This window comes from Porcisia hertigi, chromosome 28 (genome assembly GCF_017918235.1).
Source record: "Porcisia hertigi strain C119 chromosome 28, whole genome shotgun sequence".
Classification (NCBI taxonomy): domain Eukaryota; phylum Euglenozoa; class Kinetoplastea; order Trypanosomatida; family Trypanosomatidae; genus Porcisia; species Porcisia hertigi.
The window spans coordinates 852,484-872,077 of record NC_090587.1 but is presented as its reverse complement, the minus strand read 5'-3'; the positions used below and the strand labels follow the sequence as shown (position 1 = coordinate 872,077).

Here is a 19,594-nt window from a genome sequence, read left to right as displayed (position 1 = left end):
GTACATATTCTGACAGATGTACCTTGGTGACGCCTAGAACGAGTCCCCCCTCCTCCCCTTCCCACCTTCCCCCCCTCCCCTCCATCTCCTCCCAGACACAGACACACACACACACACACACACGTACACACTCGTAAAGACAGATATAATCATAGACAGAGAGTGTCACTTTCAATACAACATAAAGGCCGCTGTGCGCAAATCCCAAGCCTCCCCCCACAAGACGCACTTTTAGCAGCAGCGACAGTGTCGCTTTGCGATGATGCGTTGCCAATCGAGTGCACCCCCTTTCTCGACTAACGGCGAATCAACGCAGTTCTTTGTTTTCGTCGAAGTGAGGACCACAACCGATACCGTTGCCTGGCCGGAGCTGGGCTGCCTTGTCCGATCTTACGTGCGCGTGCAGGCTAGCCGCCGACTAGCCGCTGGCCACTTGCCGCCTTTTCTGCCTGGGTCCCTGATCTCTCTGGCAGATGCCCCACCTTTGCTGCGAGACGATGTGGTGTCGGTGAGGGTTTGCGACGTCTCCTTCCCGACAGGGTGCCTGTGGGAGAACTTGGAGCACGTCCACTTTTACATACGCCTGTACCGACTCCATGGTGAGGTGGTCCGTACGCCATCGTCGTCTGTTACGTCTGCCCCGGTCGGACAAGCGTCTCTGCCGGCGTGGTGCAGGACGGCTAGCATGCAGAGCGGCGGCGGCGGCGGCGAAGGCGGCGATGATAGTGCGTCATTCACACTGACACCCCTGCCGCACATCTCACTAGAGGGTCAGTGGGAGTCGTTGCACTACGGCGAAAGTGAGGCGGCATCGACTGCGTTTAAGCGGGACGTTGTAAGTTATGTGGATACCGCGATGCGCTTTGCCCATGCCGGGGTGAACGCCAATTTTGTGACTTGGAATCGACTGGTTCTTTTTTATGGTCCACCGGGCACGGGTAAGACGTCGCTTTGTCGCGCCTTGGCGCAGAAGCTGTCGATTCGCCTCACTTCTGTGTATGCTCGCGCGCGCCTATTGGAAATCAACGCCCACAGCCTGTTCAGTCGCTGGTTCAGCGAGAGCGGCAAGCGGGTGCTGCAGCTATTTGAGCAGGTGCACCGCATCGCCGACGACACGGACTGTTTGGTATGCTGCGTGATGGATGAGGTAGAGAGCCTCGCGGCGGCCCGCACCTCTGCAATGAAAGGCAACGAGCCGTCGGACTCCATTCGTGTCGTGAACGCGTTGCTCACACAGATAGACCGACTGCAGGACCGCAAGAACATCGTCGTCTTTGCGACCACCAACTTGACAGCAGCCATTGATGATGCGCTCCTAGACAGAGCAGACAAGCGCGTGTATGTCGGCCCGCCAGGGGCGCAGGCACGCTTACTCATTCTTCATGCAGGCGTCCAGGAGTTGCTGGCGAAGCGCTTGGTGGCTCTCCCGCAAGCTGGGACGTCGGTGCTGCCTGATGGATCGAACGAGCGCCTTGATGCGGGCGAGGTTGGTCAAGAGAGCCAAACAGTCCACGAGGGCAACGTGGACACCTATGCTCGCGTTGATGGTCATGTACTGGTTGGCGGCAGCGGCACCGCTGACGCTGCGAACATGCGTAATGAAGAGATAACTTCACAACCCATCGCGCCTAGTGGGCTCAAGAAAGTATCCCAGCAGACAACAGCGCTGGCCACGAGTCTGGGAGCGGCTCCTGCCTCACCGACGACTCATTGCCCATCCCCGTTGCGCTCCTTGTCTCGTCCGGCGTATACACTGAGTACTCTGCTTCACCACATTGCGGGTGTATGTGTGGGGTTGAACGGCCGAACCTTGAAGAAGTTGCCTTTCTTGGCATACGGTGTGTGCTTGTCCAATGCCTCTTTCAACGGCTGCAGCTGCGGTGAGTCGGCGTGGCGGGGCGATTGGAGAGGCGACTTCGGTGCACCTTTGCCTTTGTGTGACTATCTGGAGGCGTTGTTCAAGGTCGCGCAGGAAGCTACTGCTGCAGCAGAATCGGATGCCAAGAGTGGTCTTTAAGGGGGCGGGTGGGGAGGTCGCTAGTGATGCAGCTGAGCCGCACCGCGTCGCCCTTTCGGATCGCCCTTGTTCCCGTCTTCTCTCTCTCTGCTCGCTCGTCAGCGTCGTTCCTGCAAGAGCAGTGCGCGCCACTGACGACGGCAACATACGCACACCTCCACTTACAGATCTGCAGACATCCCTACTCTCACTCAGAGAGCGCTCTTTCTTTTTTTTTTTCCTGCCCCTCTCCAAATGTTTGTCAGCGATTCTCTCATCTTTGCTATGACAGAGGTACAACAACAAAGAGGGGAGGGGGTGGGGATATGAGAGCCGTTAAGGGAACGACAGGCTGGGGCCCTGTGGGTTTGTGTGTGCGGCGGCAGTCGCGTGACTGTTACCGTTCCAGGGCAGCGAGCCCTTGCTTTACAACCCTTACGGATGCACAAATTCCAAGCTTCCCTTCCCTCTTGTTCTTTCACTGCTCCCCTTCCCACTAACACCCTCCGCTGCCTCACTTCACACCGAGAAGAGGTATAACAAAACAGAAGGCCCCCCCCCCCCCAAAAAAAAACAAAACAAAACACATTTGGCAGAAGAGAGAGAGCGAAGGAGTAAAAAAAGAAAAGAACGTGGAAAAATGGCTCTGCAGGGACCCTTGCGTGTGTGCCTGTGTGTGTCTGCGTGGATATGGGGGTGCGGGGGGGGTGTTAGGTCGTTCTTGATTGGGATTTGGTGATTCTCTTCCCCCTCATTGCCGCCGCGGCCATCTAAGATGTCCCACTCTATGCGTGCTCGGACGTCTCCGCCCTCTACTTCTTCCCTCCTCAAGGTCTTGTCTTTTCCTTCCTGGACGTTTCTTTGTTTTTGCTTCGTAATGTATGCATCCATCCATATATTCCCCCACTTTTCTGTTCGTTTGTGTGCGCGGGCGCGCAGTCGAAGCAGGGGGTGCTGTTCCAGACCCCGCCTCCCTCGTCTCTCAACGACGTGATCCGGAGCCACTTGCTGCTCCTCGAGTCTGCTTTTCTCGTGTGTGTTGTTGTTGTTGTTTTCGAGAACATCGCTATCAACATATCAAGCAAAGGATCGAAGGGGGTGCCGCTTTGGTTTGCAAGTTCACGTGCTGCGGGTGTAATGGGCCGCAATGTGTTGATGGTGGCTGAGAAGCCGTCGCTTGCAGAGAGCATCGCGACAATCCTGAGCGAGGGAAGGTGCTCCCGCCGCGCTCGTGCGCTGCCTGTGTACGAATACACGGGCAGTTTTATGGGGGTTCCGGCGTACTTTAAAGTGACGAGCACTACCGGGCACGTTTTCTCCTGCGACTTCACTTCACAGCACCAGAACTGGGACCGCACAGAGGAGGAGCAGCTCTTTACCGCGCCGGTCACGTGGAAGGACACGTCGGGGAAGGTGACCCATCACCTCCAGCATGAGGCGCAAGGCTGTGATACACTGGTGTTGTGGCTTGACTGCGATCGTGAGGGAGAGAACATTTGCTTTGAGGTGATGCAGGTTGTGCAGCGCGTGATTTATAACCATAACAACATCTTCCGCGCACATTTCTCGGCCATCACAGCGGAGGAGATTTTCCACGCTTTCCACCACCTTGGGAGGCCAAACAAGAACATCAGCGACGCGGTTACGTGCCGCCAGGAATTGGACCTGAAGGTGGGCGTGGCTTTTACTCGGTTTCAAACAAAGTATTTCCAGGGAAAGTACGGCGACTTGGATGCCAGCGTCATCAGCTACGGCCCATGTCAGACGCCCACGCTCGGCTTCTGCGTGCAGCGCCACGACGAAATCCTCAACTTCAAGCCTGAGAATTTTTGGCGTCTTGTTCCAGTCGCATCACGCGGCGGGGCGATGCTGCAGTTCGAATGGGATCGTGGTCGCCTCTTCGACGAGACGATGGCCCGGCTGATGCTTCAACGCATCACCAAGAATGGTAAAATCGCCACTGTCGTCAACGTATCCGTCAGCAAGGACACGCGGGCACGGCCGACGGGGCTTAATACAGTGGATCTGATGAAGGTTGCGAGCAAGGCGTTGGGTGTTGGCCCCCACTATGCGATGAGCATTGCCGAGAACTTGTACATTCGAGGCTACATTTCGTATCCTCGTACCGAATCCACGGCATATCCGCCTTCTTTCAACCTCGCCGGAGCCCTCGCCCAACACAAAAACAGCTCCATTTGGGGCGCATACGTGACCGCCCTGCTAGAGCAGGGCCATGCGCACCCCAAGGCAGGCAAGGACGCTGGTGATCACCCCCCGATCACGCCAATGCGAGGCGCGTCACCGGGCGAGCTTTCCGGGGATGAGTGGCGCATTTTTGAGTACATCACGCGGCACTTCATCGCCTCTGTGTCGCCAGACTGCCATTTGGTCAAGACAAAGATTACAATCGAGCTTGGTGGCGAGTTTTTCAGCATCTCAGGAAAGGTAGTCGTAGACCCTGGCTTTACGGAGATCATGCCGCACGCGCGCGTTGAGGATGACAAGCTGCCGACCGGTATCAACAAGGGCGACGCCTTTCAGCTCTCCGATGTGCGGCTGCAGGCGGGGCAGACGCAGCCGCCTTCGTACCTGACTGAATCGGATTTAATTGAGTTGATGGAACGGAACGGGATTGGCACGGACGCGTCCATCTCCACTCATATAAACAACATTGTAGAGCGCGGCTACTGCAGTGTGCAGGCAGGGCGTGTCATGAAGCCATCGAAGCTGGGCGTTGTGCTGATTCACGGCATCAAGACCATCGACCCGGAGCTGGTGCTGCCGCTTGTACGCAGCCGCGTGGAGGAGTACGTCACCCACATCGCAGAGGGCCGCGCGCAACTCAGTGACGTGCTCAGCTACTCACTGGACCTGTTCTTTGCCAAGTTCAAGTTCTTCAAGGCACACATCGACACCTTTGATGCCCTCATGGGCGCCTCCTTTTCCGCCATATCAGCCACCGGAAAGTCGATCACACGATGTGGCAACTGCATGCGCTACCTGAAACACCTAGACACCCGTCCCCAGCGGCTCTACTGCCCCTACTGTGAGGTCACGTTCAGCCTGCCGCAGGGCGGTACGGTCAAGCAGTACTCTAGTTTCAAGTGCCCGATTGACAACTTTGAACTTGTGATTTGTCACATCGAGGGTGGCAAGTCCTTTCCCATCTGCCCCAATTGTTACAACAATCCACCGTTCGAAAATATGCGCCCCGCCACACAGCACCACCACAATGGGAACGGTGGAGGGGCGGCGGCGGCGGCGGCGGCGCCATCCACGCGCCATATGGCATGTGACGAGTGCCGCCACCCCACGTGCGAGCACTCCCTCGCTAGGAATTACGTCTGCGATTGTGTGGACGGCTCCTGCGCCGGGAGCATGGCCTTCGTTCCTCGGACGGCCGGTCAGTGGAAGGTGTGTTGCAATAAGTGCCCCATGATGGTCAAGCTGCCACCAACAGCGCAGCGGGTGTATGTCACCTCCGAGGAATGCCCTGAATGTGCTGCCAACTGCCTAGATATAATGTTTCCTGAGGGTAAGAGCGTTTTGCCCAACCGCAAGGAGCGTATTGTGGCGTGCATTTTCTGTGATCCAGGCCTGAGTCCGCTCTGCGAGGAGGTGCGCGGCCGTATAGGAAACTTTCGGCGCATAGGTGGCACCGGTCGCGGTGGTCGCGGTCGTGGTCGTGGTCGTGGACGCGGCAACCGCGGGGATCACTAGTAAGCGCGCCGCAGCCGCCACCTCGGTGCCGTTTGGTTGGGTCAGTGTGTGTCTTGCCTAAACATGGTGTTCCTGTTTGTTCATGGGTGGAGTGAGTGAGCTGATGTGGCGTACGTTTGCCTTTTTTTTCCTCACACATGTCAAATTGTGCGTCTTTACTTGGGGGTTTGTGGTTCCTCGTTTCCTCCCCGCCTTGAGTTTTTGTTGTTTGCGTGGTTGCGTGGCTGTGTGTGTGGTTCGGTCAGTCAATTAGTGAATTAGCCTCTCTTTTCTCCAGGAGGTGGTCACGCGTGTACGTGCCAACCCCCCCCCCCCCCCTCCCCTCCTCCCCTCCTCCCCCATTCCTTCTTCCCTTTCTTGGGGTCAAGACGCTTTATCCAACATGGGAACCCATCAAGACAATCCCCCCACACCCTCTTGGCTAACGCTTATCTAAAGACAAAGGAGGGGTGCGTTGAGATTGGCAAGTCTGGGCCTCGAGCGTGCGATGCGCTGCAGTTGGTGTGTGTGTGTGTGTGTCTGTGCGTGATTTGGGGGGGGTCGGTGGGGGAGGTGTGTGTGTGTGTGTGTGCGCTGCACATCAGTTCAGTTGGATGTTGGACCTCTCTCTTTTTTTATGCCATCTTCCCCCCCCCCCCCCGCCTCTGCGGGACGTATTCTTTGTGGTGAGGCTGTTTTATCTGCAAACGTGCCAACTTACACTGCGTAGAAGGTCTCCGCGATTGGGCACCGTCCACCGACACAATGCGATGACACTGTTACACGTACCCCCTCCCCCTTCCCTTTTTCGTTCCTTCACTCCCTTGCATTGGGTTCACTACTTTGCTTCCTTGATGGCAGTCTTGTAGGAGTCGCCTGTATCGCTCTCCATCTCGCCCTCTTTACCCCCCCCCCCCCACACACACACACACATATATAAAGAACATTTGTGTGCTTTCCCCCTCACTACCGTAGTGCGGCATGCCGACCCATCCCCACCTCGACCACTACGAGCCGGAGGGGCGGTGTGGGGACACCTACAGCGCGAACAGCAATAATGGCGGTTATGGTGGTCTAGACACGGGCTCCACGACGGCAAGGCGCACTACCAACGCGGCCGTATCAGGCAAGGGGGTATCTCCGAAGCAGTTACAACGCCTCGATGTTTTACTGCGTCGACAGGATAACCGTGAGTGTTTCGACTGCGGCGCGAAACAGCCTCGATGGGCGAGCACAAACCTCGGCATTTTTTTCTGCCTCCGCTGCGCTGGCATTCATCGCTCTATGGGCACACACATATCAAAGGTGAAGTCAGTGAACATGGACGTCTGGTCCGAGCCCATCTTGCTCGTGATGGAGCACATCGGCAACACAAGAGGGCGACTGTTGTACGAGTACAATATGCCACCGTCTGCACGTGTGACCACCACCACCGATACCGCTGTCCTGGAGCGAGCCATTCGCAGTAAGTATGAGCGGAGGCTGTACTTTCACCCCCGCTTCACTGAGCTCTTCGAAGAGTTTATGGAGACCCCGAGTGAGGAAGTAGGCGGCCACGTGGTCAAGAGTTCTGCGCCATCTCCCGGGTTGAACGCTTCACTGCGCCAAATTGACGTGCTAGAACAGCCGCCACAGCAGCAGCAGCAGCAGCCGCAGCCGCCGCAGCAGCACACCGTGCTAGAGGAGCTGTGGTGTGCGCCTGTCTCTTCAGGCAACACAAATTCGTCATCTCAGCAGGTGTCGCAGGGTAAGACAGGCTCCTACACAAACGTCGCAGAGCTCTTCTCCGGTGCCCATCGGTCTCGTGACACTGGCGTGAGCTCTGCGGCGATTGGCTACACCGCCTCCCCGCAGCCTGTGGCGTGGGGGAGCGTTGTCGTGCCGCCGTCATCGGTGCCCCCGGCAAGTTCAACGGAAACTTTAGGTTGGTTAGGTGGGCAGTTTAGTGGGACAGCAAGCAATGCACACAGCTCCGTCAGCAGTGGTGTGTACGCTGGGGCGCCGTTGCCGAATGAGTCGCATTCGTTATCTAGTCCATTGACTGTGCGCAGTACCGTGGATCACCTCTTCACGGATGGCAATGCCAGTGCGAAGGCTGGCAGCAGTGGGAGCGCCAAAGAGGAAATTCTTTCTTTGTTTGGTTCCGCACCCGTTGCAGGAGCGGGCGGACAGTCGAAAAACGGTTCGAAGGCGAACACGGCCGGCCATCCAGCGGCGTGGCAGCCGCAGATGGTGAAGCCGTACTATGGCCCCAGTTAGAGGTAGGAGTGGGGGCGCAGCGTCACATCACGTGGACAAGAGAGTGAGGACACGGCCACGGCGCATTTGAGGCTTCTTATATTGCTTGTCGGGGAACATGTGCGCTTGCGCCGTCGAGTAGGAGAGGGGAGGGGTCAGGCAGTAGACGGTGGGTCAATGCAGCCTCTCCTACATGCCACTTCGAGGGAGGGGGGGGGAGGGAGTGAAGGCGGTAATGTCTCCCAGCTCTTATTTCTCTCTCTCTCTGTGTCCCCCCCCTTCGCTGGCCTTTTGCTGCGCCGCTTTTGATTTGTCTCCCCTTCTCTCTCTCTTTTTTTTCCTGTGCGGTTCATCTTTGTGCTTCATTGCCGTTTGTGGCGTGGGTTCGCGCGCCGTCGTGGGCACGTGCCCCCCTTACTCTCCTCATGATGTGATGTACATCCGTATCCTTTTTTTTTTACCACGTGCGTTGAGAGTGATAGAAGGAGGAGCAGTGTTTGTGCTCTCCTGTCTATCTCCTTTTTTCAACACACACTTTCGTGTTACTCCAGCTCAACTGAGTCGGCGAGGCGAGATGAGGGGGGGGGGCTATCGAGAGCGAAGGCGGCAGTGGCGGCGGCCCTGCAGCGCACCACTGGTAGCGGGGGCATGTGAGGGGGAGGGGGTCACCCTCCTTCTTTTTTTCAAAAAACCTGTTTCTCGTGTGTTTGTGTGACTGACTGCTGTCTGCCTCAGCCAACGGCTTAAATGACGGATGAGCATGTCCTGATGTTTGAGTGCTGTGTGGTGTCGTGTCCGTCTAGTACGTCGGTGTAGTGAGCCAGACTTCATTTCTGTGCGTTCTTCTTCCCATTTGCCCATTCGTCTCTCCCCCCTCCCCCTCCCCCTCATTGGTGCCCCATTTTTTTCTCTGGCTCCGGCTCCGGCTCTCTTACACCACCTCACTCCCCTCTCCTTTTCCTGTGCTCAGGGCACATCCCCATGTTCGCACGTAGTGCTGGAGCACGCTGCAACATAACACACATTCATGAACAGGTTTTGCTCACTCTCTCCTACAAAGGCGAGTATATACATTATATATATATTTATATGTATATATATATAATATATATATACTGCGTGTTTCCTCCCCCCCACGTGCGCACACGTAAGAGTGGATTTGTGTTGTCCTCGTTTTTGTTTTTCGACAGGGGGGGGGCGGGCTGATCTAGTGCGGATGGAAAGGGGGTGTTCTCAAAACCATTGATCGTGTCTGTTATATATTTGTGTGTGTGTGTATATATATATATATTTGTACGTATATGGCCGGGAAGCGATGTAGGCGCACGTATGTGTCGGCTCATCTTTTGCCCCAGAAGGCGTTGATGGGGTGGTGGCCAACACCTCAGCGCGCCTTCAGAATAATCAAAATAAAGTCTCGTTGTTTGACTTCGTGAGTCTGGGGTCACATTCGACCCCCCCCCCTCTCCCTGCAACTCACACACACACACACACACACAGCACAAAGAGGAAGTATCAGCGTGCGGCATTCTTCTGCCACTGACCAAACGTGAATCGCCGTTTGCCTCGCTGTATTCCCTCTTTCAAATCCTCATCGCTCACTACCTCCTGGTGTGTTTTTGGCTGGCGTTGCTGCTTGATATTTTTTTCTCTTCTCCCTTATCTTCACTCTCTTCCCTTCTCATACACTCCACCCCCCTTCCTCCTCTCTAATCACGATAATTGCTCTGAGGGGAGTGGGATCGCTGCTCATGCATCCACTTGACACTCCAGCACTTCCTGCACAGCTCCACTATACGTATACGGAGATCCTTTTTGTTTTTGTTTGAATAGTGTGGAGAGAGTTATATGGGCAACCAACTCGCGGCGACGGCCGCTGTGGATCTCGCCAACGTATCGGATGAGCTGGAGCTTGTCGCTACTCTCGGCGCGGAAGGCCGCAACTACTTTGCCACGTTTCATTGTCTAGACTATACTTCAGTTGCAGTGGGAGCTGGCCATGAAGATCACGCACGAGGATCAGGCCTCGAGCACTGCTCAACTCACCTTCGTAGATCGAATTCCCCTCGTTGCTCTTACGGCTTTGTCTCGGCTGAGGTCGGTGGTGGTAGCAGCGGCAACGGCGTCGCACAACACCGACTCGAGCACCTCCCCAGCAGGCTTTTCAGCGCCCCATCATCTGCCTTACGAAGTGGGGGATCGGGCGGCGGCTCCTTCTCCACGGCAGTGGCTTCATCACCCAAGGCGACTAGCGGCAATCCCAGGGCGGCTGGGCGTGGTAGGGGCACGGGCGCCACCGGCAAGGCCATCGACTCTTTTTATGCTTTCTGCAGTGCTGCGGCCACCGCAGCGGAGACGGCCAATACGACACAGCTTCTAGCCCGTGAACGCGCCGTGTGGCATCAGGCGCGATGGCGCCAGCGCCTACCCGCGGGGGACCGCCCGTGGCGCATCGTTCCGTCTTCTCTCCAGCCAGAAGTGGAGCTGGAGCAAGGTGCTACCACCGGTGCTGCAATGGAAGGCTGGTGTCGTGATACGGGCACTCGCACCATGTTGTCTGGAGGCGGCAGAGGCTACGGCTTTTGTGTGTCTACTGCTGATAGCAGCTCTTTGAATCACACCGGTTTGGTTGCGTCTCCGCCACTGCGGCCGACCACTTCGCTTACCGTCTCCAGGTCGTCGTACGCCACGATGGCGTCGGCCAAAGCAGGCCAGGCCCCTAGCCTTGACGCGGTGGTCGCTGGCGTGAGCGGGGAGTGGCGCAGCAACTACGGCCATTACATGCAGCTACTGCTACGCAGTGGTGCCGTCGCTGGGATTACACCCTCCTCCGCTGTCGTTGCCCACGGCGGCCTTTGCATGACTGCGCCCCGCGCACCAACGAGCGGCTGCCAAGTCTCGTCGCTGAAGTCGTCGCAGCAGTGCTATCTGGTCGAGGACGTCGTGACAAAGGTGTTTGTGCGTACTCCTGACGATCCTGGTCAGTCGTACTTTCTCAAATATGTGCACCAGATGATGGACAACACCAGTGAACAGCTGCACGCCGTATGCTCAACGCTGAAGCGCACCACTCCGCGCAACTGCCTGTGGTACAGTGCCGTCTGTGAACGAGACGACTTCTGCGTTCTGCAGCGACCCTACGTCGCCTTTTCGCTTCGTGAGCGTCTTGTGGCTTGTCCTTTGTGGACGCCACAGGAAAAGCTTTTTATCGTCTATCAGTTGTTGGAGGCGGTGGCGCACCTGCACGAGACCTACGGTCTCGTCCACGGTGACATCAAGCCAAACAATGTGCTGATTCAAAGCACCGGGGTGCTGGTGCTCTGCGACATGGCCCCCTTCAAGCCGTGCCAAATGCCGCTGGACAGCCCTCTCTTGTTTGATTACTACTACGACACGGACGAGAACAGGGCGTGCTACGTGGCGCCTGAAAAGTTCACTGACCAGCCACTACCCGCCCCGCCGTTGGAGAGCAAGGCACGCGGCAGCGCGACCTACAACGTGAGCAATGTCAACTTCGATGGCCACAAGGCCTCTATGGATGTCTTTTCTACGGCATGTGTCGTGCTGTTTCTTTACAAGGAGGAGGATCCACTAACGCTGTCGCAGGTTCTGAATCTGCGTCATCTTACGAGTGCTGAGGCACGCGAGGCGGCTATGGGGCCCATCCTGCGTGACGCTTGCGTGCCCACTGCACTGCATTCACTTCTGCTGCCGATGCTGTGCGCCGCCGCGGGGGAGCGACCGTCCGCGCGTGAGGTCGTGAATCGTGGGCTTCAGCAGCGTATTTTTCCTGCTTCGTTTGCTTACTTATACGAGTCCGTGTTGCCTCACTTTCTCACTACCGCCCCGGACATGCGGCTTGTGCTCTTTCACAACCAGCTTGAGCTGGCTCTCCAGCGATGCGAAGCTCTAGACGCCGTGACACCAGAGCTTGGTGGCAGCGGCTCTTCGGCAGCGTCGGCAGCTGCGGCAGAGGCGGATGCAGTGGCATCCAATGGGGCGATGTGTGACCATGCGGCCGGCTTTTCTGGAGTTGTGTCTCCATCTCGTGAGCTGGCGGTCTGTCTGCTTTTACCTACACTTCTTCAAACCTTGCACAGCGGCCACTCAAGCGACGAGGCGGCTTACCGCGGATTACTTTGCCTGCGTAGGTGTGCATCGTATTGCAGCTTCACCTGTCTAGTAGATGCGGTGCTGCCACACGTACTTTTTTACGTGAACAATGACACCCACATCTACGGACCACCGACGCGCCTTTTGGCGATTCGGCTGCTCAGCTTTATATCGGAGGCGATCGCACGTCACCTCACGCTCAAGTCGCCGCCGCGTTTGAGTGGGTCCGTCGCGCCCTCGCGTGATGTAGCCGCCGAAAATCCCGCAAAGGCAGGAGAGGCCTTCACCGTACCTGAGGAGCAGTGGGCGCTCATGGAGCATCTTGTACTGCCGTGCCTCTACGACATCCTGCGACAAGCGGAGCAGGAGTCCACGGCAGTGCTGGTGGAGGTGGCGAGTCGGTTGCCGCGGCTGCTGCTCTTGGCACGGTACATCACGGAGCGGAGGCAGCTTGTGTACGGAGTTGATGCGGTGACCGCAACGTCCACTACGTTTGCGAGTCAGTCTGGAAAGCAAGGACGCTGCCCTCCTCCGCCTGAAGAAGCCGCGCGCGGGCCGAGGCATCGCGACTTACCGCTTGAGCAACGGCGCCGCCAGCTTAGCCAGCTCTCTGCTCCCAGCCAGGGATGCGAGGAAGACAGCAGAGTGAAGGCAACAGCCTCAAGCCCGACTCCGATTTCGCTGCCGCCACCGCCGCACTTTCGCAGCAGCAGCGACGCGCTGTGCGCCAGTCCCACAGAGGCTGGTAGCCTAAGCGAGCAAAGTGTGAGCGGCGGCACGTGGGAGAGGCCGGCTACGGCGGAGCGCTCCACTGATGTCGGCAGGTCGGTGGACAAGATGGTCGACGGGGATGTGTATGGCGCCAGGGCCGCTGGGATGCAGCAGTACTTGACGCAGCTTCGCTGCCTTCTCACTAATGGCTGGAACATGTTGCAGATGTTGTACAACCACCCCTGCGTTGCGGTTGTTGTGGCGGTCATTCAGCAATCAGCCGGCCCTGTTGCCGCCTTCCTGGGTGAACAGCGAGTGACAGAGGATCTGATACCTCTCCTCACCACGGCCCTTACCGCGCCACTGCGGGTGCAGCGACTGCTCTATCCCCAAGCTATCCTGCTGCACGCGCTGCTGCAGCGGCCACATGCAAAGACGCTGCGTCTTTTTGTTGAGGAAGGCCTGCGGCACGAGGATGTCGTGTGCCTCAGCAGAACGCTGGAAAGCCTTGCAGTCGTGGTGCGCAGCCGCAGGCTGCCACTTGTGGAGACGATGTCCCTTGTACACCAGTGCCTACCGCTACTCGTAGAAAGTCGTCTGTGGCTGCGCGAGGCGGCGTGCGGTGTCGTTGAGGCGGCGGCACAGACTTACTCAGCGAGCGATATAGCGCTACACCTCGAGTACGCCGTTCGTCCTCTATTGATGTTCCCGGTTCCTCTAGCGCACCTGCGCCGCCACGCTGCTACGGCGATTCGAGCAGAGTTGGCCTCTCCATCTATTTCACAAAGCGGCGCGGCGGGAGGCATACCGTTTAGCTACGCCCACAGTGTGTCATGGAGGGACCCGGTGTCTGTAGTTGGTTCAGCGTTCTTGTGGGACGAAAGCGTTTTCAAGGACGATGGGTCGCTGTACCAGACTCCCGACCGAAGCGTTGGCCGTGGTGATGGTCTATACGCTCGCTCAGACTCGTACCGTGCATTCAAGAGCAGGGGAGGCAACACCGGCACCTTTAAAGATGTATTGCCGGCGGTCGTTGGTGTGACTCGTTGTGATTCCGTGCCGGCACCAGCGCTCTTGCACGGGCTTCCGTCGACTGAGACCTTGTCGCCGTCTATGCCAGGGCCAACGACAAGCTCCGAGGCCAGCGTCGCGGAGGCTCCTGCTGTCGTCCAGCAGGGCTCTAGTAACAGCAACGCTTGCGTTGTCAGCGATGAGGGCGGTGGATTGGACGGCATGGCGCTTGTCTACCGACCCACCCCGCGGGAAGCGGCGCGGGTGCAGCTCGAAAGGCGCTCAGCGCCGCTTCACTTCCTAGTGTCTTCCACGCCGCTGTCGACGCCTTCGGCGGGCGTCATCTCCCATGTGCCCCCCCCATTTAGGGCAACTAGCTACGGCGTGAGCTCCGTGGCGGCGTTGTCAGAGATATCTCGCCACCCTCCAACTCCACCGCACAGCATTGATGTATCGCCATACCCCGCCACTCTGCCGCCTCCGTCGAGCTTGAGCCCCTGCACCCTCGGAGGTGGCGATCACCGAGGCTTGCACGGTCGATCGACTCTGCTTTCACTGCCTTCATCAGTGGCGCTGAGCGTCGCCGCGACGTCGCCGTACTCGGCAGCGTCATCCTCGGAGTTGCATCCCGCTGCAGCTTCTCTCAGCACCCTCAGCGTTCACACGGGGGCGATCTACGCAACGGCTCCCTCGCCGTTGGGCAACGGCATCGTAATATCGGCGGGTGCACATGGCGAAGCCTTTGTGTGGGAGGTTGCCGCCTCATACACGAGCGCTTCTCGCGCGCGTGAGTTGTCTTTGGTGGCGCGAGTGGCTGCAGTGGGTTCCGGTTCGGCGGAGCACTCCTACACGGCATGTCAGTGGCTTGGTGCGCCAGGTCAGTGGCAAGACGCTACCCTCTCTTCCTCGTCCGCCCCGGCAGCCGGATCGACGGTGGCCTTCTCGAGCACCGACGGTTGTGTGCGTGTGTTGGACGCGGAGAGAAACGTGTGGGTGTCGTCCACTGCTGTGGCTAGTGGTGTGGAGGGTGGTTTGACAGGGCTGGCGCTGCAGGATCGAGCATCGTTGCTTGTGACGACCGCAGCTGGGGGCCTCCACGTTGTGGACACGCGATGCCGAGGAGGGGCTTGTGCAAACGACGAATCGCCGACCCTGAGCTCGACGGCCTCTGTGTGGTACACCCGACTCAATCCCCTCGATGGCGCGCCGAGCTGCATATGCCCCCTCTACACCGATGACAGGGCCTGCGCTGCAGCCGTCGGCACCTACGGTGGCGCTGTCTGCCTGTACGACTTGCGTTATCAACTGTGCGCGCAGAGTGTTGTCCTTCTAGGTGGTGAGGTGGGGCAGTCCTCAACGCAGACCGTCGCGCCATCACGGCGGCTCTCCATTGCGACCGTTTGCGTGGATCCCTTGTCGGTGCTGTGCCAGGGCTGCCGTCCGTGCACGTCGGCGCCTTCCCCGGCAGTGGGGCCGAGCCTTCTGGTCGGCACTACCGAGGGTACCGTCTATCGCCTTCTTCTCCAGCACGGCACTTACTGGCCGGCGTTCCAGTGCCGTCCCGGTGGCGGCGCTGCCGTGCGCACAATGCTGACACAGCCCACTTACGGCCGCGTCTTCACCGGCAGCGAGGATGCGTACATTCGAAGCTGGTCGACCGACCACCCGGAAGCCTCTCACACTCTGACATGCGCACCTTACCGATCCCCAGCATACACCATGGTGCGCACCACTGCAGCTAAGCGGGCGCTGGCTGCGAGTGTTGTACACGGCGATCCATTGGCGCCACCGAGCAGCAGCGACAGCAAGAATCTGGCCTCCATCACCGTGCGGGAATGCAGCGACACGCAGGGCAGCGATTACGTTCTTCCCAGACACGCGCCGGATGCCATTCTTTCTTTGTCTGCTGTGCGCACATCCAGCGCTGCATCCGGGCCGTGGAGCTGCGGCAACAGCGACGGGGGCGGGGGGTCTTGCTATCTGCTTTCCGGAGCCCGCGATGGCACTCTGACTCTGTGGAGTAACGCGCATAGATTGCCCTGAAAAAAAAAAGGGACAAAGTCAGCGCGACGGGTGTAAAAAAAAAGGGGGGGGGGGAGGGGGAGGGGAGGGAAAGTTCACGCTTTTCTGGTAACAAGTGTGTGTGCGTGTGGTGTGAGTATTATCGTCAGCCCCCCCCCTCGCGTCTTCGGTCCCCCCCCCTTCTACACTCCCTACTCTCCACCTCGTCCTTGAAAGCGTGGCGACGCCCTTTTCTTGTTGCTTTACCTCCCCCATGGTTCCTTCATTAGTCGCCTTTGGCTTCCTCCCCTGTTGACTTGTGTGTGTGTGTGTAACACCGAGGATTGACGTGCTGCATTCACTGAGGCAACAAAATTGGACCATTGGGGGGGCTGTGGTGGCATTCAATCATTGTTGCAGGGGGAAAGCATCAATGACGGAGAACAGCTCACGCCAAGGCGCGCTGCCCACAAAAACTGATCAAGGATGCACTGGGATGACGGGTGTACACACACACACACACCCACACACAGTGGGAGGGTGCTCTCAAGGCGCCCTTGATGATGACAGCGACCCTGTGCACATGACTCATTTTTTCTGAACACCCCAGTCTCAGCGCCCCCCCCTCCTCCTCCCACCCCAGCTCTCTTCTCTCCCTTTATCCTCTTCTTTTTCTTCGTCATGGGAATCACGACACATAATAATTCATCATCTACATACACACACACACACACAGGCACGTCTTTCTTGTTGACTCCCCCCTCCTGAAGCTGGAGAGAGACGCAGCGAGAGATCTGCACGCACACTAACGCCGCAGCTGCGTACGTGTGCGTCTGTGCTTCAGCGTGCTGTCTGGACAAGAGAGAAAGACACACACACACACACACAAATGGGCAGCGATGTTGCTTTTCACGCATTTGCTAATAAAGCCATTGAGGGCGAGATTCGGAGTTACTTTCCCGACACAGCGCTCTATCGTCGTCTATGCTGGGGCGGATGGGGGCGTGCAGGGGATTACTTATACAGAGAATTTGAACCTGTTCCCGTTGGCCCAACTGATGGTGACGTGTTTGTAACGCCAACCCCACCCGGGGGGGTTCCAGATGTTAGCCCTGGACCAGGTCTGCCTCGACCCAAGCGCAGGCGAACCAGCATTGTGGAGGAATTGCAAAAAGGTTTTGAAGATTTCAGGGTGGTTGCCTCAGCATCTAAGCAAGCAACACTGACAAGCATCGCTGCTCCGTGCAAGCAAATCGAGTCGAGAAATGACGCAGCCTCAACAGCAGTATCCGCCACTGTCAGGACTGGGGCCGCGCCGTACATGGTCACGTGTCACCGCTGCACCACACGTGTCACATCCGCGTACCCATGTCGGGTGCTAGAGGGGTACGTAGTGCTGTGGGCCGAATCGATGCTCGAGGTCGAGTGTGTTGCCACACACGCACCCTCAGCAGGGCCTTTGTCGACATTACCGGCGACAGAGGCACAGACGCACGGCGACTCAAGGAGGAGTAATCTACCTCGATCGATGAAGCGGTGTCGTGTGGACCACTGCCGTGACTCCGGCGCTGCCAATGCACCGAACAAAACTTCAAAACCTTTTATTTCTTTGCCGCCCCCACTGTTGGGTCTGCGTCCATTGCTGCATCGACTTACCAACACGTCTGCAGACACACGTGACCACTCCGCGGAGGACACCACCGCTGCGCTCGTGCCGCCCACCCACACCTCAAAAGAAGCGACGGCGCGCTCGCGTAAGCAGCAGGGCTGTGTTCACCCAAACGGTACTAACCCGCACGCTTGTGCCGAGTTTACCGAGCCGGCAACGCAGATGGTCGCCCTGCAAAGCCTGCACATTGTCAGGTGCGACGCGGCCCGTCATGTGCGTCAGGCGTCCTTCGCTCTACAGTCGGTGCTGCAGCCCGGCTGCCAGACAGCATTGGAGTGCTACCCGCGGCAGATGGTGCACTTCGGTTTGCTGGTGTACGCTGCGTGGCATGCAAGTTCTCAAACGTGGCAGAGCATACTCTTAGGTGGGGACACTTGCAAGGACGGTAGCCACACAGCGGGAGACAGACACGCGGCAGCGTTACCTGCAGAAGGCAGTCAACGTGTGACTATCCCGCGGCACACGTTCTGCAAGAGAGCCGCATCGCATCGACCCGAGGCGGTTGCGGAGGCAGCAGCAGCACCATTCGCGTTGTCTTCTGCGTCGGAGCCGGGCGGAGGGACGTACCTCGCGTCGCTGGCCGGGCTGCTGCCCAATACAGAACACGACGCCGTCTTAATTCTAGGGCTTGGTGGGAATGTTTTGGGCCAGTGTTTAGATGCGCTCTTGCCTCCCGTGGTGCCGCTTCACATTGTGGAGGTGGAGCCGTCGGTATTGCAGGCGTGCTGTGAGCATAAACAGTTTCCTGAGATCGTCGCGGTGGACAACTGGGAATGTGAGTTTGGTAAGGCCTCATCGTGCGAGGCGTCGAAGCAAGCATCTGTTCTGCACAGGAGGAAACGCAGACTCTCCAAGTCCGCAGGCATGGCGGAGGTTGCCTCTCCTGCTGCTGCTGCTGCTGCTGCTGTTTCGCTTGTGAACCCCTCAGTGCTGCAGCGGGCGAGCGATCGAATTCACCGCAAGAGCGCTGCGCCAGTCGCCTTCAGGGCAACGCGACAAGAAGCGCCCGGGCTGCTGGAGGGGTTGACTGCACAACCACGTCAGGTGCCCAGTAGCACGACGAAGTGCGTCCGGCGTGAGCGGAGCTCACGTAGTGCGTCAGCACCCGCGAACAAAACACCGTTGCTGTCCCAGCCAGCCAGAGGTGAGTATGTGTGTTTCCTGCAAGACGCCTACGCCTATCTCCGAGCCGGCGCTTCACCTCTCACTACTTCAGTACCGTTGCCGGATACCGCTTCTCGGCCTCGAAGGCTCAACTCCCCTCGTGGAGCAGCGCATGCTGCGGCTTCCTCATCACTGCCACAGACAATTCGTACAAAGTGTGCGGCGCCGTTATCGAAAGGGGCGTCAGCGCGGGCAGCTACAAATGGGGCAGCCGTCGAAGGTGCACCGCCACCCATCCAGTACAGCATGATCTTTCTCGACTGCTACGACCCGAGTAAGGAGCACATGCTCCACGAGGAAACGCTTGTTGAGCTCTGCGCGCGGCGGCTACGTCCTGGCGGTGTACTCCTGGTGAACGCGCACGTGCTGCCCACCATAGAAAATTTGCGCTCCGACTTTTTGCACAGCCGATTCGCCACTGTGCAGGCGCTGCGGGTGTCGGGGTGTACGCAGACGGTGGTCGTCTGCGTCGCGCATGACGCGGTCAGAGACGGCTCACCTGCCGTCTCTGAGACACCGGCAAGCCGCACTCTTTGGGCCCAAATGTTAGCTGAGAAGCGGGGTCGGTTCACAGTCCGGCAGATACAACTCTTGGCGAGTGCCCTCAACAAAGCTCTTCATAGAGTCGGCAGTGGGTCATCAAGCGTGATTAGTGATGCCGCCGACACTGCGCAAGACAAGGCGTCTGCTGGGGTTCCTATCGGTACTGCTCTCTGTTCCTCGTCTGCCTCCCGCTCCTCACATTTTTTCCACTCGGCGACGCCAGCGTTTCGCTTTGATGCGGCGTGGCTGAAGTCGTGTCGCCGTATCGCCGTATCCCCCACCACAGTAAGCAGCAACAGACGTGCGCGACCAACAAGCGCGACGCCGTCTGAGCCCTGCACCACAGACTTTGATCTGCACGTCTGGCAGCACTACGCTTGAGGCGGGCTAATGTAAGTGGTGGGTGTCGGGAGTGGGGGGAGGGGATGGGGGATCGGCGCAGCTGCTTC

The 19,594-nt window shown here is 58.3% G+C and overlaps 5 protein-coding genes across 5 annotated transcripts; all 5 read left to right on the top strand.

Moving 5' to 3' along the window:
* Positions 1-259: 259 nt before the first annotated feature.
* On the top strand, positions 260-2,017 carry JKF63_03602 (uncharacterized protein; the record flags this gene model as incomplete). Its single annotated transcript, XM_067899603.1, has 1 exon — positions 260-2,017. The coding sequence occupies one exon, from the start codon at positions 260-262 to the stop codon at positions 2,015-2,017; it is 1,758 nt and encodes a 585-aa protein (XP_067755842.1).
* Positions 2,018-3,133: 1,116 nt separating this feature from the next.
* JKF63_03601 (uncharacterized protein) lies at positions 3,134-5,716 on the top strand (the record flags this gene model as incomplete). Its single annotated transcript, XM_067899602.1, has 1 exon — positions 3,134-5,716. The coding sequence occupies one exon, from the start codon at positions 3,134-3,136 to the stop codon at positions 5,714-5,716; it is 2,583 nt and encodes an 860-aa protein (XP_067755841.1).
* A 960-nt stretch (positions 5,717-6,676) lies between these two features.
* Positions 6,677-7,954, top strand: JKF63_03600 (uncharacterized protein; the record flags this gene model as incomplete). Its single annotated transcript, XM_067899601.1, has 1 exon — positions 6,677-7,954. One exon carries the CDS (start codon positions 6,677-6,679, stop codon positions 7,952-7,954), a length of 1,278 nt encoding a protein of 425 aa, XP_067755840.1.
* Positions 7,955-9,781: 1,827 nt separating this feature from the next.
* On the top strand, positions 9,782-15,811 carry JKF63_03599 (uncharacterized protein; the record flags this gene model as incomplete). Its single annotated transcript, XM_067899600.1, has 1 exon — positions 9,782-15,811. The coding sequence occupies one exon, from the start codon at positions 9,782-9,784 to the stop codon at positions 15,809-15,811; it is 6,030 nt and encodes a 2,009-aa protein (XP_067755839.1).
* An 847-nt stretch (positions 15,812-16,658) lies between these two features.
* Positions 16,659-19,526, top strand: JKF63_03598 (uncharacterized protein; the record flags this gene model as incomplete). Its single annotated transcript, XM_067899599.1, has 1 exon — positions 16,659-19,526. The coding sequence occupies one exon, from the start codon at positions 16,659-16,661 to the stop codon at positions 19,524-19,526; it is 2,868 nt and encodes a 955-aa protein (XP_067755838.1).
* Positions 19,527-19,594: the final 68 nt, after the last annotated feature.